This window comes from Salmo salar, chromosome 18 (assembly GCF_965601325.2).
Source record: "Salmo salar chromosome 18, fSalSal1, whole genome shotgun sequence".
Classification (NCBI taxonomy): domain Eukaryota; kingdom Metazoa; phylum Chordata; class Actinopteri; order Salmoniformes; family Salmonidae; genus Salmo; species Salmo salar.
Genome location: NC_138308.1, coordinates 83,055,073 through 83,082,960, shown reverse-complemented (window position 1 = coordinate 83,082,960; position 27,888 = coordinate 83,055,073). Strand labels below are relative to the sequence as shown.

The 27,888-nt window shown below is 39.8% G+C and overlaps 2 protein-coding genes across 4 annotated transcripts; both read left to right on the top strand.

The window, feature by feature from the left end:
• Positions 1 to 213: 213 nt before the first annotated feature.
• Positions 214 to 17,223, top strand: LOC106577855 (GTPase IMAP family member 7). 3 transcript variants are annotated; one of them, XM_045700452.2, is made up of 3 exons: positions 214 to 434; positions 6,479 to 6,628; positions 15,026 to 17,223. In XM_045700452.2, exon 3 carries the CDS (start codon positions 15,037 to 15,039, stop codon positions 16,030 to 16,032), a length of 996 nt encoding a protein of 331 aa, XP_045556408.2. In that variant the 5' UTR covers positions 214 to 434; positions 6,479 to 6,628; positions 15,026 to 15,036; the 3' UTR covers positions 16,033 to 17,223. The 3 variants fall into 3 exon arrangements, with proteins under 3 accessions (XP_045556408.2, XP_045556409.2, XP_045556407.2); XM_045700453.2 differs by lacking the exon at positions 214 to 434 and having other exon boundaries at positions 6,471 to 6,628; XM_045700451.2 differs by lacking the exons at positions 214 to 434; positions 6,479 to 6,628 and adding an exon at positions 11,890 to 12,258.
• Positions 17,224 to 22,412: 5,189 nt separating this feature from the next.
• On the top strand, positions 22,413 to 27,687 carry LOC106577875 (GTPase IMAP family member 7). Its single transcript, XM_045701442.2, has 2 exons — positions 22,413 to 22,776; positions 25,544 to 27,687. Exons 1-2 carry the CDS (start codon positions 22,728 to 22,730, stop codon positions 26,548 to 26,550), a joined length of 1,056 nt encoding a protein of 351 aa, XP_045557398.2. The 5' UTR covers positions 22,413 to 22,727; the 3' UTR covers positions 26,551 to 27,687.
• Positions 27,688 to 27,888: the final 201 nt, after the last annotated feature.

The following is a 27,888-nucleotide window of genomic DNA, read 5'->3' as shown; positions in this document are numbered from 1 at the left end:
CTGTTTTTACTTTGTCATTATGGGGTGTTGAGTGTAGATTGAGGGAAAATAACAATTTAATCAATTTTAGAATAAGGCTGTAACTTAACAAAATGTGGAAAAAGTCTGAATGCACTGTACGTTAACGCAATCCGTAAGTCTATGGCACGTTGCATGCATCAACCATTGGTTGATGCATGCAACTTCTAAGCACAGGAGTGCGACAATAACCTACTCTTTAAATGCAAGGGAACATTCCAGAACATCGCCAATGGGGACATGAGGGTGAAGGCTTGAATTCATTACATACTACCAAATGTGGTATGGGGCGTGGGATTTGTGAGAAAATAATTTTCGCCAGCTAGATGAAGTGGTTGCGCTGTGTAAAAGTGCACGTCCCGGCTCCGAAAAGGTAACGGGAAGAAATAAGAAAATGCGAGATAAAACAAGTATAGGTAAGAATAACATTTATTATTTTTATATTGCTATTTATATCCCCGTGACATCTAGATGAGAGAGAGATGACTTGGGCATGTACCACACCTACCACTGCATCCAGGACATCCTCCTAACCACCACTTCTATCTCATCTCAGTTTGGTTGTTTCGCTCCCTCTACCTCTAGATATGAGTAACTAGGCCCCCATTGATTTCTATTGGTTTCTATTTGTTTGATGCCATTCCATTTGCTCTGTTCCAGACATTATTATGAGCCGTCCTTCCCTCAGCAGCCTCCACTGGTCTAGGTCCCTCTAGATCTGAGATGTAGACATTAGTTCAGCTTCCTGTGTATTTATCCCTCGCCCCAGAGAAGAAGGGAGGCTCTTAAAGAGCTCTTCTCTGGCTAATAGACCAAGTAATGAGGGACTTACAGTAACAAGGCATTAGGGAAGCCAGGCTTAGAGCTAAACACACTGAAGAGGAATGTGTTGCTGAGAAGCATATGATGAGGATGATTGTGAAGTATCAGACTGATGCTATCAGTGTACGTTGCATTCAGTTAATTGAATGAAAACATTTGATGAGTATATTAAATGTGAGTCAAACCCTGCGTCCCAAATGGCACCCTATTCCCAGATACAGTGCACTACTTTTGACCAGGGCCCATATGGCTCCGGTCAAGAGTAGTACCCTATATAGTGAATAGGTTGTCTTTTCAGACACTGCCAATGTCTCGAAGGCTAGTCCGATTTAGGAGAATCTTAGCTTTGGCCCAATGAAAAAGAATGATGCTGAGAGACTACTGGTGAGCTGTGAGACTGACAGTAAACACCAACGCCACCAGAGGGCGACGACGTCAAGGAGGACATGCTTCCTTCTTTCAGCCTGAATTCAAGGAGTGCATCTCAGTTGTATTCCTTGACTCCTCGCATCCTCTCTTCTTGCCTCCTTCTCAAAATAGAGGAATCAAGGAAATGCAATTGAGATTTACCCCATGGCTTTCTATCTCCTCAGTACTGTGTGTATACTAACTAGTCTAGTACAGGTTACAGCTAGAATAGCTTTGACTGTCATATCTTTTTTAGTGTGAGCACGTGTACTGGAGGAGTAGAACATGTGATCAGGAAAAGGAGATGAGGTTATCAGTTACTAGACTTAACACTCATAAGGAGCTGGGTTGTATTCATTAGTGCATACCGTAGCAAAGCGTTTTACACCGTAGCAGGTGCATGGCATGTACCTGTGACGTTTGTCGTAAGGAGTAGACCAAGGTGCAGCGTGGTGAGTGCTCATGATAAATATTTATTTTAACTCAGAACACTAAATCAAAACAACACCCCATCACACCCTGACCAAACTAAACAGAGAAAAACGGCTCTCTCAGGTCAGGGCGTGACAGTACCTGACTGCAGCGAAAGGTTTCGCAACGGAAAACGGAAACAAGGGTTTCTTGTTGGACAAGTTGAGGTAGTCCCTCCCAATGTTCCCTTTAAGGTGTGCAGGTGTGCAACTTCCCAGGGACTGCTGCGCAGAAGAAATATCAAGCCGAGCAGAAAAGTTCTAGAGTTTCCCCCGTTAGTTAACACCATCAACGTTTCCCTTTACTTTGGGAATTGTAATCGAATCAACACAATATTAGCCACTTTCAATGCAACATATCGAAACAAAACAAACTATGCAAGACTTAGTATGCAAAAATAACTAGGCAAGAGATTTTATTGTAGGCAGAACGCATCGGAGTTGGATGGCTCAGGCCCGTACTCTGCACAGACCGGCGCCATAGCCAATCAGAGCTGCAGTAGGCCTATATGAAAATATAGGGGGGGCGGCAGGGTAGCCTAGTGGTTAGAGCGTTGGACTAATAACCGAAAGGTTGCAAGTTCAAATCCCTGAGCTGATATGGTACAAATCTGTCATTCTGCCCCTGAACAGGCAGTTAACCCACTGTTCCTAGGCCTTCATTGAAAATAAGAATTCTTTCTTAACTGACTTGCCTAGTTAAATAAAGGTTAAAAAAAAAATAGACCATTGTCATATGGATTTGTGCCATTGACTTTGAGCTGGACTGTTTTACAGAATGAGCGGTCGAGATTATTATGGCTTGGTTTGAGACCAAAGTGACAGCTTCATGTAGCCATGTCTGCACATTTGTTTGTATTCTTTGCTGGTTAGTGAGTTATTAGCACAGTTATTGCTAATTTGTAGTCAGCAATGTGGGAGTGATTGCTTCCTACAAGAGCACAAAACATGTACATTTCTAGCCATCTTTGAAAAGCGGGTCAGGTAAAGAGCTATTCTTTTGGGGGCAGCTATTCTTAAAGGGGCAGTGTTGTATTTTGAGACGGTCTTGAATAAGCTAAGTAGCCAATATGCAGAGGAAAGCATAATTTGTCTGATTCTCTGTAATAACGTTATGGGAATAATAATTCATTGTATTTTGTAAAGTGGGTTCTTGCATCAAACAACACAACAACGTGTTCAGTCACCTCCTTGTCTGAAGGACAAGTGGATTACTGGTTTATGTCAAGCCCTGCATGTTTTTTTTCAAAAGTCTCTTGGAATGTAGGCCTACATTGAACACCACACATTGGCTGCTACTATTGGCTGAATGATAGAACCACTCTGGTAGGGCAATATTATGATCAAATAGCTACAGCAGCCTACTTGGCCACTGTTAAAACAGTAATTTAAGCGGGTACAGATTGTGTTCACAGTAAACGCACGGCAGAAATTGCACAGAAATCTCACAAGGTTCAAGTTTGCGCTCAGCAAACCTGAAATTTGCTCAGTGCAGAAAAATATTAGAGGGAACATTGGTTACAACCACCCCCAAACCTGGCAGCAGCCCACACTGGTGACGGTTGCCTGTGCTCACCACTCTCAACTTCCTGCTTTACCTAGCCGATCTGGCCTACTCCGCACGTCTAGTGTTTGTCATTGTGTGAGAGAGGAGAGAGAAGAAAGGAGGGAGGAGAGAGGAGGGAGAAAAACTCATGTAAAATTCAGTTGCTCTTTGAAAATGTGAAAGTATTTCTACATTACCTTTATTGTTAGGTGATTGTCACATTAACGATGTATTGTTGCTACAGCACAGGCATTTTGAAAGGTAACTTTTCCACCAAGGTATCTGATCAGCCTTTCAGAGAGCCTCAGTGTCTGGTTGAGGTACTCTGCTAATATGCACTGATACTGTATTTCTTCTATATACCTAATCACTCTGTGTTTCATATTAAATATCTGTCTTAGTTTGTTATTTATCATAAACACTCAATGTTTGAGTCTCTCAGCAGTATTAAGGCTCAGAAGGCAGTGTGGGCTGCTTATTCTAAAATTGTTTAAATGTGATGATATATTGCAAAATAGCAGGTGTGGGCTGGGCAAGTGTCTTATTCCCCTGCTTGTACTGTATGTGTGCGTGCGTGTGCGCGCGCGTGTGTGTGTGTGTGTGTGTGTGTGTGTGTGTGTGTGTGTGCGTGCGTGATTGTGTGTCACATTTATCTTCATGGCAGAGAGGGGTCATTACACATGAACACTACATCAAAGCAAAATCACCAGTGTTCATATCCTGGTGTAAGCAGTTTTTGGTGTTGATTCGGTGTTACTTTGTGTTACTATGAACGGCCTGAACACCAGCTGTTGTTGCTGTTGTTTAAACATACTGTTGTTCAATCTGGGTGTTGTGTTCTACACTGGAAATGGTTCAACTGTTCATCCAGGGAGTTAAATTAACACTCAGTGGTGTAAAATAACCCCAGTATTGGTCTTAATAACCAAAACAACACCCATCATTATCCTATTTCCCATCATACTCAACTGCAGTTTTTTGGGTGATTGTTTTTAATATCTGAGTTTCTGCATGCACATTGATTGATTGATTAATCTCATGCTACACAAAGATAAAAACTAAACTAATTCAATCAGTTAGTTAGATTTTTTGCATCTGTTACTAAAATGGTTGCTCCAGTTTAAATGGTTTAGGTAGTCTCCATTATCAATGTTCCTAACCTCTGACAGCCATTCTGAAGGCAAATTGCGGTCCAAAGAAATGTAGTATCTTTGGCTGAATTACAAAAGGAATTGCACATCACTTTGCAAACCAGCATAATGTGACTTGCAGGCCTGATGTGACCTGTAAACCAGGAGTTTCCTAACACCACTGTGCTAGGGTAAATCAGGTCATCAAAGTGAGGTCTTATAATATATGTAATGTAGACTGACTGTACAAAACATTATGAACATCTGCTTTTTCAATTACATAGCTTTCACCTAGATTCCCCTAGTCAGTCTATCTTCCTTTATTGATGTTACATGTTAAATCCACTTCAATCAGTGTAGTTGAAGGAGAGGAGACAGGTTAAGGAATGATTTATAAGCTTTGAGCCAATTGAGACATGGCTTGTGTATGTGTAACGCTGCTAGGTTAGTCACTGTTTCCCGTGTGTATCAAGAATGGTCCACCACCCAAAGGACATCCAGCCAACTTGACACAACTGTGGGAAGCATTAAAGTCAACATGGGCCAGCATCCCTGTGGAACGCTTTAGACACAAAGTACAACTCAATATTAGGAAGGTGTTTATAATGTTTTGTGCACTCAGTGTATAGTTTAATTTGAACTATAATATTTGCCTAGGAACTCACTTGGTGAAGGACCCAGGACTTCCCCAGGACCCCTCAGTGCTTGCTCAGTAACCCATATCTTAAATCTAACATTGTTATCAGGAAATATTACAAAAGTTTGGAAAATAGCTTGCCACTCCATAAGGGAGGGGATGGTAGTGATCTTAATCATTGTCGTCCCATCTCCAGGTTCCATGTGCAGCTAGGATTCTCAAATCTTAAGCAACTTCGCTCTTGTTCATCTGAGCATGGTATTTGAACATAAATCAATCTGGCTTCAGGCCAGGACACAGCACTACAACAGTGCAACCACATTAGTTGATAATGATATTGTCAATGCTTTAGACGCTAAAATGAGCCACCATTACTGGATAAAGTCATGTTCTACATTTAATGGAATAACACAACAGTGGAATGACACTCTCACTTACAGTTGCACAAAAAGAGCTGTGAGCAAACCATGCCCAACATATTCGAAAGAGTCGCCGCCCCTACATTTTAATTATCACTAAAAGAGGAAAGAAGCCTTTTCTGAACTGCAAAGAACCTTTGAGGGACTTAGGGGTTCTTTGAGTCATTATGGTTCCACATATAACCATCTCCCTTACCAAAGAACCATTGAAGAACCCCTCTTTTCTAAGTGTGCACAAGCAGGACAATATACAGTGCATTCGTAAAGTATTCAGACCCCTTGACTTTTTCCACATTTTGTTCAGGCACAGGCTTATTCTAAAATTGTTTAAATTGTTATTTATTTTTTACCCCTTTTTCTTGATATCCAACTGGTAGTTACAAACCCTCCCCTAACCCAGACGACGCTGGGCCAATTGTGCGCCGCCCCATGGGTCTCCCAGTCGTGGCCGGCTGAGACAGAACCTGGACTTGAACCAGGATCTCTAGTGGCACAGCTAGCAACTGTGGTGCAGTGCTTTAGAACACTGCGCCACTCGGGAGGCCCATTAAATCATCAATCTACACACAATACCCAATAATGACAAATCAAAAACAGTTTTTATTTATTTTTGGCATTTATTTTTGACATTTATATAAGTATTCAAACCCTCTACTCAGTACTTTGTTGAAGCACATTTGACAGCGATTACAGCCTTGAGTCTTCTTGGGTATGAAGCTACAAGCTTGGCACACCTGTATTTAGGGAGTTTCTCCCATTCTCTGCAGATCTTCTCAAGCTCTGTCAGGTTACTTTCAGGTCATTTTCTGTTAGGGCAAATCCAGTCTCACATTTTAAAGTGGAAATGACAAACTTTTGAATACTTTTAAAACACTAAAAGTTATCATTTCTTGTTGTTTGCAGAAATTTCCTGCAACAACAGAGCGATCAACTTAACATCCTAAATTTGTAGCATTTTGTCTTCATTTTGTCAGATTAAATCATGTTTATTTCTGTAGATGTTTTTGTTCCTTTTTTCTTCTTTTCAGGAACCAGCCAGAAAACAACCCATACTGTACTGTTCCATAAAGAAGTCAACTAGAGTCGGTACCAAGACTGAAGTGGGCCATCATTAAAACGTAGAGATGCCTCCCTGGCCACCAGTGCATATTTCTGAACTAAATCTCAAAGCTATGCTGGTATCCTTTTGTCTATTATTTAATTGTTTATTATATTCATAATTCATAAATGGCTATTGTTAAGAGAATTTCGTTCTCAATGTTCTTAAACTGAACTTTAATTAAACTACTCAGTCTGCAACCCAGAATTTGTAAGATTCTGATTAAATGAAACAGACGGAATCCCAGTTTACAATAGTCAAAATGTTTATTCACGAGGGCTCTGAAATTCATACAATGCACACAGCCTTTTATATTACACATTTCGTCATATAAATGCCCCTCTTCTCTAACGCTGTCAATGCTGTTTACAAGTTTTCTCCAACACATACATTGTTAATCATATCCTGCCTGCCCCATGTAACATAATCTACTGCAAGCCTAACGGTTTCTCCCCTTCCTGGGTGTGGAAACCAACTTCCTGTTATCAGTTTCACAGTGGTCACAAGTTGTCTGCCACAAGCTGTCTGTTAACAGTTCCTCTTTCCTTAAATGTCTCCCTTATATTGCTAAATAGCAAAGTCTTAACTTGTTAACCTGTCCTATGCACACACATAAGTGAATTAATATTATAATCACCCAGTTATACATTTTCAGGGTGGAATAATTTAGTCAAACCCTTAAACATATAAATTCCATTATCAGCTATATGGAACCAATTTTGGTTTAGGGAAGAATTAGAAGTCATGTCAGAGATGGTAGAAAGCTATTCTAAACCCTTTCTGGTCACATACTCATGGAAAACTACACCTTTATAAATTGGTTCTATATAGTGCTAAATAAGGGGTCTTTGGCTTGTTTTTGGTGCTACAAACAATCATTTTTGAATGATTCTGTAAAGAGCCATTCTCATAAGTTTCTAAGTGGAACCTTTATGGTGCTATAAAGAACCCTTTCCTAAGGTTCCATAAAGAACAATTAAAAAAAAGTGAACACAGGCAGGACAATATACAGTGCATTAGTAAAGTATTCAGACCCTTTGATATTTCCACATTTTGTTATGTCACAGCCTTATTCTAAAATTGATTAAATAGTTTTTTCCCTTAATCTACACACAATACCTCATAATGACAAAGCAAAAACAGGTTATACATTTTTGAAAATTAATAAAAACTAAAAAACCATATTCAAGCCCTTTACTCAGTACTTTGTTGAAGCACCTTTGGCAGCGATTACAGCCTTGTGCCTTCTTGGGTATGAAGCTACAAGCTTGGCACAACTCTATTTGAGGAGTTTCTCCCATCCTTCTCTGCAGATCCTCTCAAGCTCTGTCAGGCTATTTTTAGGTCTCTCCAGACATGTTCGATCGGGTTCAAGTCCGGTCTCTGGCTGGGCTACTCAAAGACATTCAGAGACTTGTCCCGAAGCCACTCCTGCATTGTCTTAGCTGTGTGCTTATGGTCTTTGTCCTGTTGGAAGGTGAACCTTAACCCCAGTCATCAAGGATCTCTCTGTACTTTGCTCCGTTCATTTTTCCCTCAATCCTGACTAGTCTCCCAGTCCATGCCACTGAAAAACATCCCCACTGCTTGATGCTGCCACCAACATGCTTCACCGTAGGGATGGTGCCAGGTTCCCTCCAGACGTGACACTTGGCATTCAGGCCAAAGAGTTCAATCTTGGTTTCATCAGAACAGAGAATCTTGTTTCTCATGGTCTAAGAGTCCTTTAAGTGCCTTTTGGCAAACTGCAAGCGGGCTGTCATATGCCTTTTACTGAGGAGTGGCTTGCGTCTGGCCACGCCACCATAAAGGCCTGATTGGTGGAGTGCTGCACAGATGGTTATCTTTCTGGAAGTTTCTACCATCTCCACAGAGTAACTCTGGAGCTCTGTCAGAGTGACCATCAGGGTCTTGGTTATAGTAGAGCAGTGGTTCCCAAACGTTTTATAGTCCCGTACCCCTTCAAACATTCAACCTCCAGCTACGTACCCCCTCTAGCACCAGGGTCAGTGCACTCTCAAATGTAGTTTTTTTGCCATCATTGTAAGCCTGCCACACACACACTATACAATACATTTATTAACATAAGAATGAGTATGAGTTTTTGTCACAACCCGGCTCGTGGGAAGTGACAAAGAGCTCTTATAGGACCAGGGCACAAATAGTAATATAATAATAATCATTAATGTTGCTCTTTATTTAGCCATCTTACATATAAAACCTTGTTTGTTCATCAAAAATTGTGAATAACTCACAACAGGTTAATGAGAAGGTTGTGCGTGAAAGGATGCACATAACTGTGCAATGTTGGTTTGTATTGGAGAGAGTCTCAGTCTTAAATAAGTTCCCACACACAGTCTGTGCCTGTATTTAGTTTTCATGCTAGTGAGGGCTGAGAAACCCTCTCACATAGGTACGTGGTTGCAAAGAGCATCAGTGTCTTAACAGCACAATTTACCAAGGCAAGAAACTCTGAGCGCAGCCCTATCCAGAAATCTGGCAGTGGCTTCTGATTAAATTCAATTTTCACACAACTGCTTGTTGCAATTTCGAAGAGGTTCTCTTGTTCAGATATCGGTAAGTGGACTGGAGACAGGGCATGAAAGGCATGTGGCTCAGTTGGTAAAGCATGGTGTGTGCAACGCCAGGGTTGTGGATTCGATTCCCACGAGGGGCCAGTACAAAAAAAAAATGCATGAAATGAAATGTATGTATTCACTACTGTAAGTCGCTCTGGATAAGAGCGTCTGCTAAATGACTAAAATGTAAAATGGATAACAAATCCAGTTACTTGGGTCATCTGTTTTGGGAAAGTAATTGTGCACCCAGCTCACTCAGGTGCTTCGCTGTATCACATTTGACATTGTCTGTAAGCTTGAGTTCATTTGCACACAAAAAATCATACAATGATGGAAAGACCTGTGTGTTGTCCTTGTTAATGCAGACAGAGAAGAACTCCAACTTCTTAATCATAGCCTTAATTTTGTCCCGCACATTGAATATAGTTGCGGAGTATCCCTGTAATCCTAGATTCAGATCATTCAGGCGAGAAAAAACATCACCCAGATAGGCCAGTCGTGTGAGAAACTCGTCATCATGCAAGCAGTTAGACAAGTGAAAATTATGGTCAGTAAAGAAAACTTTAAGCTCGTCTCTCAATTTTTTAAAAACGTATCAATTCTTTGCCCCTTGATAACCAGCGCACTTTTGTATGTTGTAAAAGCGTTACATGGTTACTGCCCATATCATTGCACAGTGCAGAAAATACACGAGAGTTCAGGGGCCTTGCTTTAACAAAGTTAACCATTTTCACTGTAGTGTCCAAAACATTTTATTTTTATTTTTTATTTCACCTTTATTTAACCAGGTAGGCAAGTTGAGAACAAGTTCTCATTTACAATTGCGACCTGGCCAAGATAAGGGAAAGCAGTTCGACAACATACAACAACACAGAGTTACACATGGAGTAAAACAACATACAATCAATGATACAGTAGAAAAATAAGACTATATACAAATGTGAGCAAATGAGGTGAGATAAGGGAGGTAAAGGCAAGAAAAAGGCCATGGTGGCAGAGAAAATACAGTATAGCAAGTAAAACACTGGAATGGTAGATTTGTTATTTGAAGAAAGTTCAAAGTTAAAAATATAAATAATATGGTGCAAAGGAGCAAAATAAATAAAATAAATAAATACAGTAGGGAAGAGGTAGTAGTTTGGGCTAAATTATAGATGGGCTATGTACAGGTGCAGTGATCTTTGAGCTGCTCTGACAGCTGGTGCTTAAAGCTAGTGAGGGAGATAAGTGTTTCGAGTTTCAGAGATTTTTGTAGTTCGTTCCAGTCATTGGCAGCAGAGAACTGGAAGGAGAGACGACCAAAAGAGGAGTTGGCTTTAGGGGTGACCAGAGAGATATACCTGCTGGAGCGCGTGCTACAGGTGGGTGCTGCTATGGTGACCAGTGAGCGGAGATAAGGGGGGACTTTACCTAGCAGGGTCTTGTAGATGACCTGGAGCCAATGGGTTTGGCGGCGATTATGAAGATTATTATAAAAATGTGAATCACATTTTTATTTGGCGTACCCCCGACGGCATTCCCCAGTTTGGGAATACCAGTTCTTGATGATTGAGGTAGTCTCAGTAGTACATTTCCCTACCCTGGAAGTCATTCTGAATGCAAGTTGCGGGTGATTATACAAATCCTCTTGTTGGATATGCTAACTCTGCCTTGATTCCAACAGGAATTACACATCACTACTGTATGTAGCATAATGACTTGCAGGCCTGATGTGGCCTGTAAACGAGGGCATTCCTAACAGCACTGTGTACTAGGTCCTCAAAGAAAGGCCTTATGATATAATGTATTGTTATAAACAATACAATTTTAAAGGCTACTAAGGCTGATGGAACCGTAAGGAAGAACCTTTAAAATGGTAAAATGGTTATTGGTTCTATTGTTTTATGCGCTGCAAGTCCCATATATAAACATATACCCATGTGGGTGATTGAAAGATGAACTGAGGTCCACACTCCAGATGGTGGTGGTAGTGTTTGCCAACTGACATAAAGTCCTCCTCCTCCTCCTCCGTGGTGGAAAAAGTAGCCAATTGTCATACTTGAGTAAAAGTAAAGAAACGCTAATAGAAAATTACTCAAGTAAAAGTGAAAGTCACCCAGTAAAATACTACTTAAGTAAAAGTCTAAAAGTATTTGGTTTTAAATATACTTTAGTATCAAAAGTAAATTTAATTGAGAAAATGTACTTAAGTATCAAAAGTGAAAGTACAAATCATTTCAAATTCCTGATACTAAGCAAACCAGACAAGACCATTCTTGTTTTTTTTCATTTACGGATAGCCAGGGGCACACTCCAACACTCAGACATCATTTACAAACAAAACATGTGTGTTTATTGAGTCCACCAGATCAGAGGCAGTAGATGACCAGGGATGTTCTCTTTATAAGTGCATGATTTGAAACATTTTCCTGTCATGCTAAGCATTCAAAATGTGTGGAGTAAAAAGTAAATTATTTTATTTAGGAATGTAGTGAAGTAAAAGTAAAAGTTGTCAAAAATAAAAATAGTAAAGTAAAGTACAGATACCAAAAAAACGACTTACTTAATACACCACTGCAACTACTACCACTGTGAAGGAAGATTTAAGCTTAATGACAACTATGTTAGACAGCTGTACTGTGTGCTTTAAAGTTATTATCCAAGTTGAACTAGAACTGGACAAAATCTGGATTTGAGGAAGGGGAGTATGAAACGTGACAATCCCACGTGTTGTAAATTGCAGAGAGGGGGGAAGGGGGGTATCACTTGGATACCTCTCATATAATAGACACGCTTGCCTAGAAAACTTAATAGAGAGGAGAGGGCTGATCTGAACCAGATGTTCCTTGCCTATATAAACTAAAATGTATTTATGTCTGAGAGAGTCCAATGCTGACTGCATCTAGAAAAGGTCTCCCATGCGCTGGTCACTACTGAATAAACCCTTGTTGAATTCTTAACAGTTTTTTCGACTACAAGAGCTGATTTTTCTACAACACTACTACTATTGAAGGAGGAGAGATTACTAGACACTAATTAGGTGTCCTCTTTTATCTGTGGATTAATTGTTGGAGTAGAGAACACAATTTTGTATAACTCAAAATGGGTAATATTTTTACAAAGAACCAGAAAGAAAGAAAGTGCACTTCAGGTAAAATAACAACCCAATGTTTATATCCCAGGACAAATTAGCGATCAACAGTAAGCTAGCTAGCTAAATGTCTATGAATGTTTAATGTGTTTCAACTTGTCCCCAAATTAATATAGTTGATTGTCACAATTGTAGATCCATGTGTGCGGGAGGTTTAGGGGAATTAGTGAGTCAGAAATGCATGGGTCGGACTCAAACCCATGTCAACTCTGATAGCCTCTTTACATCCATCCTGTGGCTTTAACATCTGGAACACAGGCCCCTCTATTCCCTCTAATGCTGTTTTTCTCTGAAGCACAGGGCACCAAATAAAATACAGCAACTGATCTGTAGTACCATGGCTAATTGTATCAAAACAATCGTTAAAAACTAGCCAACTTCATCAGATTACAGTATTTCTGTATCTTTAAATATCCAAGGCCTATCCAAAATAATAATCCAACACTTACAATCAAATACTTCTATTTGTAAAACAATTATCTACACACGGAAATTTAGGAACAGTAATTCATATTTGTGCAACGTGCAGTTTTATGAAGGGAAGGGAAGTGAAAGCAAAGCTGTTTTACAGACTAGCAACTGTTTTTGTATTCATGAGGGAGGAAATGAGAAGTTATGTGATTACGGGGAACTACAGAGAGGACAAACTAAACCAAGAAAACAAAAAGGGGCACAAGGAAGTGATGCATCCATTTTCTTAAAGGTCTCAGTTCAGCTCAAACTAACTCCATTAGCCATGTGCTCTCATCAAATGAAGCCGTTACATACTCAGACAAAAACTGGGTGTCACGGCTTTCTTCGTCGGAGGACGATATAGCGAAATCGTCGTCCGAAAAGGTGGACCAATATGCAGCAGAGTTGGTGTTCATTTTCTTAATTTATTCACAAACGTTGAACACGAAAAAACAAGAAACAATAAGCACGACAAATGCCAGTTTTGCATGCTAACAAAAACACGCAATGCAAAAACAATCTCCCACAAATACAAGACAAACACACCCAACTAATATAGGACTTCCAATCAAAGGCAACACCAAACAGCTGCCTTCAATTGGAAGTCCACCCCAATTAACTCAACATAGAAACACACTCACTAGACTTCACATAGAAATACATAAACATAGACCATAACCCAAAACCCGGAAATAATAAATCAAACGCCCTCCTAACTAACACACCACCCCGAACCACATAAAACAAATACCCTCTGCCACGTCCTGACCAAACTACAATAACAATTAACCCTTATACTGGCCAGGACGTGACACTGGGATCCAACATGAATGTAAACCTTGAAATGTTTACTCTATTAACAATCAATTCAATTGGTTAATTTTCAGTACTTCATGAATGTAGATTTAAAAACAATATTCCAGACAATATCTGATTTAATTTCAACAATACATGCAGAAGGCTATTTAATCTCAACAGCTATAAGGGTCATTCCATGTCAAATGGGCACCAATAATGAATTTTAAAAGCCTGTTATGTTAAACGAAATGCCCTTTAATATAGTACACATGGAGAATTCAATAAATCGGACTTGTATTATGACTAAAGACTTGTTGCTAAACAACTTTAACGCAATTGCTAACTAGTGTTAACTAGTGTAATAGCTAGCGTTGCTAGCTGTTCCTGTAGACTTTCAGTCATTGCATTAGTTAGCATTGGCTCGTGAAACTTCCTCTTAACTTTCTTCACACTGGATGCAGATACACAAAAAGGGTATCCATGAGTTCATCTGACTCTGGGGAAGTAGATCAAATAATTTGATGACGCCAGAAACCCACATTAAAGTTTGATCCTGAGATTAAAACACTTATATTTAGCCTGCTACAAATGAGAAGTGTACAGGAGGAGCCTCACCATAGGGATACTCTATAGAGAATCTAGGAAGATCCATTTAGTTAACAAAGTGGGACATTTTCTCTGAACTTGAACTTTAGATACAATATAACAAAGGCAGAGAAGTTGCTTAGATGACGCATGGTGTCTCCAGCGGTCCTCGTCTCCCTCATGGGTCAGGTACTGGCAGCCCATCCTCTGCTCAAACTCCCTCAGGTCACACCACAACTGGAAGTCCTGGGGTGTTAAGGTCATGGTTATGGTTAAGGATAGGGTTATGGTTAAGAGTTATGAGAAGGGTTTGGTTAGGGTTAGAGGTGGGTTAGGTTTGGGTCATTCTTTTGGATCAAACAAATAGTCACATTTACTCATACAGAAAAATACTAGTCAACAAGCATTGAGAGTATCTTCTTATTCATTGCTTGTAGTTCTTTTAGCAATTGTGTCATAGTTTTGATGATTTATACAGTTATTTCATTATCTTAAGCACACATTTTCATTAAAGGGGCTAGCAGCAGTTAATGCATACATTATGACTTAAGTTAATGACATGTACACATTGATTCTTGAAGTATATATATATTATGCCTCATGAGCTTAATTCACCTGTCATACCACATCAGAACCCAAAATATATAGCTATGCTTGTTTTACTTTTACAAATACTGTTTAGCCTCAAAACATTGTTAGAACTAATTTTGGTCAGATAGTAGCTCTGTCTATGAATTTCAAAGTGGTTACGGACTCCCACTTTAATGTATTATTTACTATACAATTATTTACAAGAAATTAGTTACCAATTAATTCATGACTCAGGGATCATTTAGAGATCTTTGTGATATTACATGTATATTACTATAAATTATATGTACAGTATCATTAAAAGTAATTCAAGTCATAATGATGCCCCTCCTCCCTATAGAGTCAAACCCAATGAGGATCGTGCTGCTGGGGAAAACAGGATGGGGCAAAAGCAGTGCAGGAAACACCATCTTTGGAGGAGGGACAGAGTTCAAGATAAACAGTTCAGCCAAGTCCGAGATGTACAAGTGTGAAGCAAAGACCAAGGACATCAATGGAAGAAAACTCACTGTAGTAGACACACCTGGATTTTTTGACACAAACATCCCTGAAGAGGATCTGAAACCTGAACTAGTGAAATGTATTGTAGAGTGTGCTCCGGGGCCACATGCCTTTCTCATTGTGCTTAGAGTGGACCGCTACGGATGTCATGAGGAACAAGTCATTGAAGAAATTGCTAAATGTTTTTCATCAGAAGCCTTCAAATATTCCACAGTTCTCTTCACTCACGGTGACCAGCTTGAAGGAAAAACTATTCAGGATTTTGTGAAAACGAATGATAAACTGAGTGAGCTTGTGGAGAAATGTGGTGGCCGCTGTCACGTCATTGACAACAAATACTGGAACACCAATCAGCAGAGTCAGTACAGGAACAACCAGTACCAAGTAACAGAGTTACTCAACACCATAGAGGAGATGGTGAGCGAGAACGGAGGAGAATGCTACACCAACGAGTTGCTCCAAGAGGCAGAGAGATTAATACAAGCAGAGATAGAGAGTCTTAGGAAGGAGTCAATGGGAAAGATGTCAGAGGAAGCGATCAATAAACAGGCCACTGAAAATGTGTGGAAGAAACTCCTGATCAAATTAACAGGGATAGCAACAGGTACAATAGTGGGAGCTCTCCTTGGGGTTGCAGGGGCAGAAGCATTCGTTCAATCAGTACTTGGTAAGATACCCACGATAACTGAACTTGGGGCAGGAGGACTAAACACAGCAATAACAGTAAGCATAGCTGGAGCAATTGTAGCTGGGGGGGCAATAGGAGGGAAGATGATAGGAGCTGCTGCAGCAGAGAATGCAGAGACACCAGGAGAGGCAGCAAAGAAAGCAGCTGAGGCAGTCTGAGGTGGGTAAGTATATCTTGGAGCAGGGTCAAGGTATTGTGGACAGTGTAAGAAGTGTGTCAGAGGGGTTGCCTACAGCAAATTGAGTTCGAGTGAAGAAAAGAAGTAGCAGGAGCACTCTAGGTATTCAGAAAACACAGGTGAAATGAGTGAATGAGTGTTAACAACCTGTGTTTCAATAGTTTATTAAACACAACAGCCACTACTCCACACACACACACACACACGAGTCAGTACTCTACATTTACATTTTAGTCATTTAGCAGACGCTTTTATCCAGAGCGACTTACAGTAGTGAATACATACATTTCATGCATCTCTTTTTGTATACTGGCCCCCCATGGGAATCGAACCCCAACCCTGGCGTTGCACACACCGTGCTGGCGTTGCAAACACCACGCTCTACCAACTGAGCCACAGGGAAGCTCTATAGACACACACATACACACACACACCGGTACTCTACACACAACCACACACGTCAGTACTCTACACACACACACACACACACACACGTCAGTACTCTACACACACACACACACACACACACACACACACACACACACACACACACACACACACACACACACACACACACACACCCCCGTCAGTACTCTACACACACACACACACACACACGTCAGTACTCTACACACACACACACGAGTCAGTACTCTACACACAGAAGAAAAACTCTTCAAACTAATAAACATTTCAGACAAATCAAACCTTAACATGTCATTGTTTTAACATAATTACAGTAGAAAATGTTTGATTGCTAATTTCAACAGACTAAAATAAGCATTATTTCCTTTCAATGTAGATGATGAGTAAAATGAAAAAAAGCACACAGTATATGTAACATGTCATTATAACACTGTATGAGTAACAAGACTTAGAAGTGGCTGATAAAACCGTATTTCCCAAGGCATAGATTTGATATCAGGGTTTCCCTTTTTACAGCCTAATAGCTTATAGTTCATGGAAATTTAGTCAGTGATGTCACCTAAATTGTATAAATATTGACTTTATTTACAAACAAATCTTGATGACTTTTATATGATTACTATGATACATTTTGTATTTACTCTTTTAAATGATTGCAGAAGGATTGTGTCCTGGCATGTATTCCACTCTGTTGATTGAATTGCTTGCAAAAAAAAATTAAAAAAGCTACTTGTTCACAATCTGATGGATATTTCTGTGTACATTACAACACGCAATTATCGAAAGCATAAGAGAGAGAGCTGAATATTTAAGTCTGCATATTTCAAGAAATGGCATATGAGAGTGCGGTAAGATACCCAATGGGGTCGACCATACTTTTCTCGTCAAAGATTTTTTTTTAAAAGTCAACTTAAACTGGAAATCAAATTATCCTCCATCACTACAGCAGTGAATGAATGAAATGTATTATTTAAATATTGAAAAGGTGTGGACTACGGAGAAAAATGGAGAAACTGCTATTTGAGGCCATATGGCATAGAGTGCTACTGTACAAGAACTGAACAATTCCAGGGGATGAAGGATGAGGGGGGGGTTGAGACATACGTGATGTGTATGGTTGAGGTGGGAACATGTGGGTCAGACCAGGTGTGATGTCATTGACGTTTGTTGAAATGTGTGTGTCTGTTTAGTGTCTTTTGGTTGGATGGCACCGAAGAACATGGCTGACGTTTTACATTCTCCCAACCACTTGTGCTATTTAAAACATTTTTTTGGGTGCTTTGTGTAACTTCTTTTGTAACTTATTGTGTACATAATGTTATGACCCGAAAATAACTTCTGGACATCAGAAAAGCGATTACTCACCGCGGACTGGAAGAAACATTTTCCTTTAACGAGTCCGACGAGAAGGATATCCTGCTTTCACTGGAACAGGCCCAGAGCCACGCCTTTTGCGTGAAGAAAAGACGCCTGAAAAGTGGACGCAGTCAGATCTCAACAAGTACATAGGGTGCAGGGGTATTCAACTCTTACCCTACGAGGTCCGGAGCCTGCTGGTTTTCTGTTCTACCTGATAATTCATTGAAGACACCTGGTCAAAATCAGTCCCTGATTAGAGAGGAACCCTTTGATATTTCCACATTTTGTTATGTCACAGCCTTATTCTAAAATTGATTAAATCGTTTTTTCCCTTAATCTACACACAATACCTCATAATGACAAAGCAAAAACAGGTTAGACATTTTTGAAAATAATAAAAACTAAAAAACCGTATTCAAGCCCTTTACTCAGTACTTTGTTGAAGCACGTTTGGCAGCGATTACAGCCTTGTGCCTTCTTGGGTATGAAGCTACAAGCTTGGCACAACTCTATTTGAGGAGTTTCTCCCATCCTTCTCTGCAGATCCTCTCAAGCTCTGTCAGGCTATTTTTAGGTCTCTCCAGACATGTTCGATCGGGTTCAAGTCCGGTCTCTGGCTGGGCTACTCAAAGACATTCAGAGACTTGTCCCGAAGCCACTCCTGCATTGTCTTAGCTGTGTGCTTATGGTCTTTGTCCTGTTGGAAGGTGAACCTTAACCCCAGTCATCAAGGATCTCTCTGTACTTTGCTCCGTTCATTTTTCCCTCAATCCTGACTAGTCTCCCAGTCCATGCCACTGAAAAACATCCCCACTGCTTGATGCTGCCACCAACATGCTTCACCGTAGGGATGGTGCCAGGTTCCCTCCAGACGTGACACTTGGCATTCAGGCCAAAGAGTTCAATCTTGGTTTCATCAGAACAGAGAATCTTGTTTCTCATGGTCTAAGAGTCCTTTAAGTGCCTTTTGGCAAACTGCAAGCGGGCTGTCATATGCCTTTTACTGAGGAGTGGCTTGCGTCTGGCCACGCCACCATAAAGGCCTGATTGGTGGAGTGCTGCACAGATGGTTATCTTTCTGGAAGTTTCTACCATCTCCACAGAGTAACTCTGGAGCTCTGTCAGAGTGACCATCAGGGTCTTGGTTATAGTAGAGCAGTGGTTCCCAAACGTTTTATAGTCCCGTACCCCTTCAAACATTCAACCTCCAGCTACGTACCCCCTCTAGCACCAGGGTCAGTGCACTCTCAAATGTAGTTTTTTTGCCATCATTGTAAGCCTGCCACACACACACTATACAATACATTTATTAACATAAGAAGGAGTATGAGTTTTTGTCACAACCCGGCTCGTGGGAAGTGACAAAGAGCTCTTATAGGACCAGGGCACAAATAGTAATATAATAATAATCATTAATGTTGCTCTTTATTTAGCCATCTTACATATAAAACCTTGTTTGTTCATCAAAAATTGTGAATAACTCACAACAGGTTAATGAGAAGGTTGTGCGTGAAAGGATGCACATAACTGTGCAATGTTGGAGAGAGTCTCAGTCTTAAATAAGTTCCCACACACAGTCTGTGCCTGTATTTAGTTTTCATGCTAGTGAGGGCTGAGAAACCCTCTCACATAGGTACGTGGTTGCAAAGGGCATCAGTGTCTTAACAGCACAATTTACCAAGGCAAGAAACTCTGAGCGCAGCCCTATCCAGAAATCTGGCAGTGGCTTCTGATTAAATTCAATTTTCACACAACTGCTTGTTGCAATTTCGAAGAGGTTCTCTTGTTCAGATATCGGTAAGTGGACTGGAGACAGGGCATGAAAGGCATGTGGCTCAGTTGGTAAAGCATGGTGTGTGCAACGCCAGGGTTGTGGATTCGATTCCCACGAGGGGCCAGTACAAAAAAAAAAATGCATGAAATGAAATGTATGTATTCACTACTGTAAGTCGCTCTGGATAAGAGCGTCTGCTAAATGACTAAAATGTAAAATGGATAACAAATCCAGTTACTTGTGTCATCTGTTTTGGGAAAGTACCTGCGTAATTGTGCACCCAGCTCACTCAGGTGCTTCGCTGTATCACATTTGACATTGTCTGTAAGCTTGAGTTCATTTGCACACAAAAAAATCATACAATGATGGAAAGACCTGTGTGTTGTCCTTGTTAATGCAGACAGAGAAGAGCTCCAACTTCTTAATCATAGCCTTAATTTTGTCCCGCACATTGAATATAGTTGCGGAGTATCCCTGTAATCCTAGATTCAGATCATTCAGGCGAGAAAAAACATCACCCAGATAGGCCAGTCGTGTGAGAAACTCGTCATCATGCAAGCAGTTAGACAAGTGAAAATTATGGTCAGTAAAGAAAACTTTAAGCTCGTCTCTCAATTTTTTAAAAACGTATCAATTCTTTGCCCCTTGATAACCAGCGCACTTTTGTATGTTGTAAAAGCGTTACATGGTTACTGCCCATATCATTGCACAGTGCAGAAAATACACGAGAGTTCAGGGGCCTTGCTTTAACAAAGTTAACCATTTTCACTGTAGTGTCCAAAACATTTTATTTTTATTTTTTATTTCACCTTTATTTAACCAGGTAGGCAAGTTGAGAACAAGTTCTCATTTACAATTGCGACCTGGCCAAGATAAGGGAAAGCAGTTCGACAACATACAACAACACAGAGTTACACATGGAGTAAAACAACATACAATCAATGATACAGTAGAAAAATAAGACTATATACAAATGTGAGCAAATGAGGTGAGATAAGGGAGGTAAAGGCAAGAAAAAGGCCATGGTGGCAGAGAAAATACAGTATAGCAAGTAAAACACTGGAATGGTAGATTTGTTATTTGAAGAAAGTTCAAAGTTAAAAATATAAATAATATGGTGCAAAGGAGCAAAATAAATAAAATAAATAAATACAGTAGGGAAGAGGTAGTAGTTTGGGCTAAATTATAGATGGGCTATGTACAGGTGCAGTGATCTTTGAGCTGCTCTGACAGCTGGTGCTTAAAGCTAGTGAGGGAGATAAGTGTTTCGAGTTTCAGAGATTTTTGTAGTTCGTTCCAGTCATTGGCAGCAGAGAACTGGAAGGAGAGACGACCAAAAGAGGAGTTGGCTTTAGGGGTGACCAGAGAGATATACCTGCTGGAGCGCGTGCTACAGGTGGGTGCTGCTATGGTGACCAGTGAGCGGAGATAAGGGGGGACTTTACCTAGCAGGGTCTTGTAGATGACCTGGAGCCAATGGGTTTGGCGGCGATTATGAAGATTATTATAAAAATGTGAATCACATTTTTATTTGGCGTACCCCCGACGGCATTCCCCAGTTTGGGAATACCAGTTCTTGATGATTGAGGTAGTCTCAGTAGTACATTTCCCTACCCTGGAAGTCATTCTGAATGCAAGTTGCGGGTGATTATACAAATCCTCTTGTTGGATATGCTAACTCTGCCTTGATTCCAACAGGAATTACACATCACTACTGTATGTAGCATAATGACTTGCAGGCCTGATGTGGCCTGTAAACGAGGGCATTCCTAACAGCACTGTGTACTAGGTCCTCAAAGAAAGGCCTTATGATATAATGTATTGTTATAAACAATACAATTTTAAAGGCTACTAAGGCTGATGGAACCGTAAGGAAGAACCTTTAAAATGGTAAAATGGTTATTGGTTCTATTGTTTTATGCGCTGCAAGTCCCATATATAAACATATACCCATGTGGGTGATTGAAAGATGAACTGAGGTCCACACTCCAGATGGTGGTGGTAGTGTTTGCCAACTGACATAAAGTCCTCCTCCTCCTCCTCCGTGGTGGAAAAAGTAGCCAATTGTCATACTTGAGTAAAAGTAAAGAAACGCTAATAGAAAATTACTCAAGTAAAAGTGAAAGTCACCCAGTAAAATACTACTTAAGTAAAAGTCTAAAAGTATTTGGTTTTAAATATACTTTAGTATCAAAAGTAAATTTAATTGAGAAAATGTACTTAAGTATCAAAAGTGAAAGTACAAATCATTTCAAATTCCTGATACTAAGCAAACCAGACAAGACCATTCTTGTTTTTTTTCATTTACGGATAGCCAGGGGCACACTCCAACACTCAGACATCATTTACAAACAAAACATGTGTGTTTATTGAGTCCACCAGATCAGAGGCAGTAGATGACCAGGGATGTTCTCTTTATAAGTGCATGATTTGAAACATTTTCCTGTCATGCTAAGCATTCAAAATGTGTGGAGTAAAAAGTAAATTATTTTATTTAGGAATGTAGTGAAGTAAAAGTAAAAGTTGTCAAAAATAAAAATAGTAAAGTAAAGTACAGATACCAAAAAAACGACTTACTTAATACACCACTGCAACTACTACCACTGTGAAGGAAGATTTAAGCTTAATGACAACTATGTTAGACAGCTGTACTGTGTGCTTTAAAGTTATTATCCAAGTTGAACTAGAACTGGACAAAATCTGGATTTGAGGAAGGGGAGTATGAAACGTGACAATCCCACGTGTTGTAAATTGCAGAGAGGGGGGAAGGGGGGTATCACTTGGATACCTCTCATATAATAGACACGCTTGCCTAGAAAACTTAATAGAGAGGAGAGGGCTGATCTGAACCAGATGTTCCTTGCCTATATAAACTAAAATGTATTTATGTCTGAGAGAGTCCAATGCTGACTGCATCTAGAAAAGGTCTCCCATGCGCTGGTCACTACTGAATAAACCCTTGTTGAATTCTTAACAGTTTTTTCGACTACAAGAGCTGATTTTTCTACAACACTACTACTATTGAAGGAGGAGAGATTACTAGACACTAATTAGGTGTCCTCTTTTATCTGTGGATTAATTGTTGGAGTAGAGAACACAATTTTGTATAACTCAAAATGGGTAATATTTTTACAAAGAACCAGAAAGAAAGAAAGTGCACTTCAGGTAAAATAACAACCCAATGTTTATATCCCAGGACAAATTAGCGATCAACAGTAAGCTAGCTAGCTAAATGTCTATGAATGTTTAATGTGTTTCAACTTGTCCCCAAATTAATATAGTTGATTGTCACAATTGTAGATCCATGTGTGCGGGAGGTTTAGGGGAATTAGTGAGTCAGAAATGCATGGGTCGGACTCAAACCCATGTCAACTCTGATAGCCTCTTTACATCCATCCTGTGGCTTTAACATCTGGAACACAGGCCCCTCTATTCCCTCTAATGCTGTTTTTCTCTGAAGCACAGGGCACCAAATAAAATACAGCAACTGATCTGTAGTACCATGGCTAATTGTATCAAAACAATCGTTAAAAACTAGCCAACTTCATCAGATTACAGTATTTCTGTATCTTTAAATATCCAAGGCCTATCCAAAATAATAATCCAACACTTACAATCAAATACTTCTATTTGTAAAACAATTATCTACACACGGAAATTTAGGAACAGTAATTCATATTTGTGCAACGTGCAGTTTTATGAAGGGAAGGGAAGTGAAAGCAAAGCTGTTTTACAGACTAGCAACTGTTTTTGTATTCATGAGGGAGGAAATGAGAAGTTATGTGATTACGGGGAACTACAGAGAGGACAAACTAAACCAAGAAAACAAAAAGGGGCACAAGGAAGTGATGCATCCATTTTCTTAAAGGTCTCAGTTCAGCTCAAACTAACTCCATTAGCCATGTGCTCTCATCAAATGAAGCCGTTACATACTCAGACAAAAACTGGGTGTCACGGCTTTCTTCGTCGGAGGACGATATAGCGAAATCGTCGTCCGAAAAGGTGGACCAATATGCAGCAGAGTTGGTGTTCATTTTCTTAATTTATTCACAAACGTTGAACACGAAAAAACAAGAAACAATAAGCACGACAAATGCCAGTTTTGCATGCTAACAAAAACACGCAATGCAAAAACAATCTCCCACAAATACAAGACAAACACACCCAACTAATATAGGACTTCCAATCAAAGGCAACACCAAACAGCTGCCTTCAATTGGAAGTCCACCCCAATTAACTCAACATAGAAACACACTCACTAGACTACACATAGAAATACATAAACATAGACCATAACCCAAAACCCGGAAATAATAAATCAAACGCCCTCCTAACTAACACACCACCCCGAACCACATAAAACAAATACCCTCTGCCACGTCCTGACCAAACTACAATAACAATTAACCCTTATACTGGCCAGGACGTGACACTGGGATCCAACATGAATGTAAACCTTGAAATGTTTACTCTATTAACAATCAATTCAATTGGTTAATTTTCAGTACTTCATGAATGTAGATTTAAAAACAATATTCCAGACAATATCTGATTTAATTTCAACAATACATGCAGAAGGCTATTTAATCTCAACAGCTATAAGGGTCATTCCATGTCAAATGGGCACCAATAATGAATTTTAAAAGCCTGTTATGTTAAACGAAATGCCCTTTAATATAGTACACATGGAGAATTCAATAAATCGGACTTGTATTATGACTAAAGACTTGTTGCTAAACAACTTTAACGCAATTGCTAACTAGTGTTAACTAGTGTAATAGCTAGCGTTGCTAGCTGTTCCTGTAGACTTTCAGTCATTGCATTAGTTAGCATTGGCTCGTGAAACTTCCTCTTAACTTTCTTCACACTGGATGCAGATACACAAAAAGGGTATCCATGAGTTCATCTGACTCTGGGGAAGTAGATCAAATAATTTGATGACGCCAGAAACCCACATTAAAGTTTGATCCTGAGATTAAAACACTTATATTTAGCCTGCTACAAATGAGAAGTGTACAGGAGGAGCCTCACCATAGGGATACTCCATAGAGAATCTAGGAAGATCCATTTAGTTAACAAAGTGGGACATTTTCTCTGAACTTGAACTTTAGATACAATATAACAAAGGCAGAGAAGTTGCTTAGATGACGCATGGTGTCTCCAGCGGTCCTCGTCTCCCTCATGGGTCAGGTACTGGCAGCCCATCCTCTGCTCAAACTCCCTCAGGTCACACCACAACTGGAAGTCCTGGGGTGTTAAGGTCATGGTTATGGTTAAGGATAGGGTTATGGTTAAGAGTTATGAGAAGGGTTTGGTTAGGGTTAGAGGTGGGTTAGGTTTGGGTCATTCTTTTGGATCAAACAAATAGTCACATTTACTCATACAGAAAAACACTAGTCAACAAGCATTGAGAGTATCTTCTTATTCATTGCTTGTAGTTCTTTTAGCAATTGTGTCATAGTTTTGATGATTTATATAGTTATTTAATTATCTTAAGCACACATTTTCATTAAAGGGGCTAGCAGCAGTTAATGCATACATTATGACTTAAGTTAATGACATGTACACATTGATTCTTGAAGTATATATATATTATGCCTCATGAGCTTAATTCACCTGTCATACCACATCAGAACCCAAAATATATAGCTATGCTTGTTTTACTTTTACAAATACTGTTTAGCCTCAAAACATTGTTAGAACTAATTTTGGTCAGATAGTAGCTCTGTCTATGAATTTCAAAGTGGTTACGGACTCCCACTTTAATGTATTATTTACTATACAATTATTTACAAGAAATTAGTTACCAATTAATTCATGACTCAGGGATCATTTAGAGATCTTTGTGATTATACATGTATATTACTATAAATTATATGTACAGTATCATTAAAAGTAATTCAAGTCATAATGATGCCCCTCCTCCCTATAGAGTCAAACCCAATGAGGATCGTGCTGCTGGGGAAAACAGGATGGGGCAAAAGCAGTGCAGGAAACACCATCTTTGGAGGAGGGACAGAGTTCAAGATAAACAGTTCAGCCAAGTCCGAGATGTACAAGTGTGAAGCAAAGACCAAGGACATCAATGGAAGAAAACTCACTGTAGTAGACACACCTGGATTTTTTGACACAAACATCCCTGAAGAGGATCTGAAACCTGAACTAGTGAAATGTATTGTAGAGTGTGCTCCGGGGCCACATGCCTTTCTCATTGTGCTTAGAGTGGACCGCTACGGATGTCATGAGGAACAAGTCATTGAAGAAATTGCTAAATGTTTTTCACCAGAGGCCTTCAAATATTCCACAGTTCTCTTCACTCACGGTGACCAGCTTGAAGGAATAACTATTCAGGATTTTGTGAAAACGAATGATAAACTGAGTGAGCTTGTGGAGAAATGTGGTGGCCGCTGTCACGTCATTGACAACAAATACTGGAACACCAATCAGCAGAGTCAGTACAGGAACAACCAGTACCAAGTAACAGAGTTACTCAACACCATAGAGGAGATGGTGAGCGAGAACGGAGGAGAATGCTACACCAACGAGTTGCTCCAAGAGGCAGAGAGATTAATACAAGCAGAGATAGAGAGTCTTAGGAAGGAGTCAATGGGAAAGATGTCAGAGGAAGCGATCAATAAACAGGCCACTGAAAATGTGTGGAAGAAACTCCTGATCAAATTAACAGGGATAGCAACAGGTACAATAGTGGGAGCTCTCCTTGGGGTTGCAGGGGCAGAAGCATTCGTTCAATCAGTACTTGGTAAGATACCCACGATAACTGAACTTGGGGCAGGAGGACTAAACACAGCAATAACAGTAACCATAGCTGGAGCAATTGTAGCTGGGGGGGCAATAGGAGGGAAGATGATAGGAGCTGCTGCAGCAGAGAATGCAGAGACACCAGGAGAGGCAGCAAAGAAAGCAGCTGAGGCAGTCTGAGGTGGGTAAGTATATCTTGGAGCAGGGTCAAGGTATTGTGGACAGTGTAAGAAGTGTGTCAGAGGGGTTGCCTACAGCAAAGTGAGTTTGAGTGAAGAAAAGAAGTAGCAGGAGCACTCTAGGTATTCAGAAAACACAGGTGAAATGAGTGAATGAGTGTTAACAACCTGTGTTTCAATAGTTTATTAAACATAACAGCCACTACTCCACACACACACACACACACACACACGAGTCAGTACTCTATACACACAAGTCAGTACTCTACATTTACATTTTAGTCATTTAGCAGACGCTTTTATCCAGAGCGACTTACAGTAGTGAATAGATACATTTCATGTATTTTTTTTGGTATACTGGCCCCCCATGGGAATCGAACCCACAACCCTGGCGTTGCACACACCGTGCTGGCGTTGCAAACACCACGCTCTACCAACTGAGCCACAGGGAAGCTCTATAGACACACACATACACACACACACACCGGTACTCTACACACAACCACACACGTCAGTACTCTACACACACACACACACACACACACACACACACACACACACACACACACACACACACGTCAGTACTCTACAGACACACACACACACACACGAGTCAGTACTCTACACACAGAAGAAAAACTCTTCAAACTAATAAACATTTCAGACAAATCAAACCTTAACATGTCATTGTTTTAACATAATTACAGTAGAAAATGTTTGATTGCTAATTTCAACAGACTAAAATAAGCATTATTTCCTTTCAATGTAGATGATGAGTAAAATGAAAAAAAGCACACAGTATATGTAACATGTCATTATAACACTGTATGAGTAACAAGACTTAGAAGTGGCTGATAAAACCGTATTTCCCAAGGCATAGATTTGATATCAGGGTTTCCCTTTTTACAGCCTAATAGCTTATAGTTCATGGAAATTTAGTCAGTGATGTCACCTAAATTGTATAAATATTGACTTTATTTACAAACAAATCTTGATGACTTTTATATGATTACTATGATACATTTTGTATTTACTCTTTTAAATGATTGCAGAAGGATTGTGTCCTGGCATGTATTCCACTCTGTTGATTGAATTGCTTGCAAAAAAAAATTAAAAAAGCTACTTGTTCACAATCTGATGGATATTTCTGTGTACATTACAACACGCAATTATCGAAAGCATAAGAGAGAGAGCTGAATATTTAAGTCTGCATATTTCAAGAAATGGCATATGAGAGTGCGGTAAGATACCCAATGGGGTCGACCATACTTTTCTCGTCAAAGATTTTTTTTTAAAAGTCAACTTAAACTGGAAATCAAATTATCCTCCATCACTACAG

Bases quoted from the DNA above. Each gene is read 5' to 3' on its own strand.
- LOC106577855 (XM_045700451.2), top strand. From the start codon at position 12,210: ATGGGTAATATTTTTACAAAGAACCAGAAAGAAAGAAAGTGCACTTCA. The intron at 12,259-15,025 runs GTAAAATAACAA...TCCTCCCTATAG, and splicing joins AGAAAGAAAGTGCACTTCAG to AGTCAAACCCAATGAGGATC.
- LOC106577875 (XM_045701442.2), top strand. From the start codon at position 22,728: ATGGGTAATATTTTTACAAAGAACCAGAAAGAAAGAAAGTGCACTTCA. The intron at 22,777-25,543 runs GTAAAATAACAA...TCCTCCCTATAG, and splicing joins AGAAAGAAAGTGCACTTCAG to AGTCAAACCCAATGAGGATC.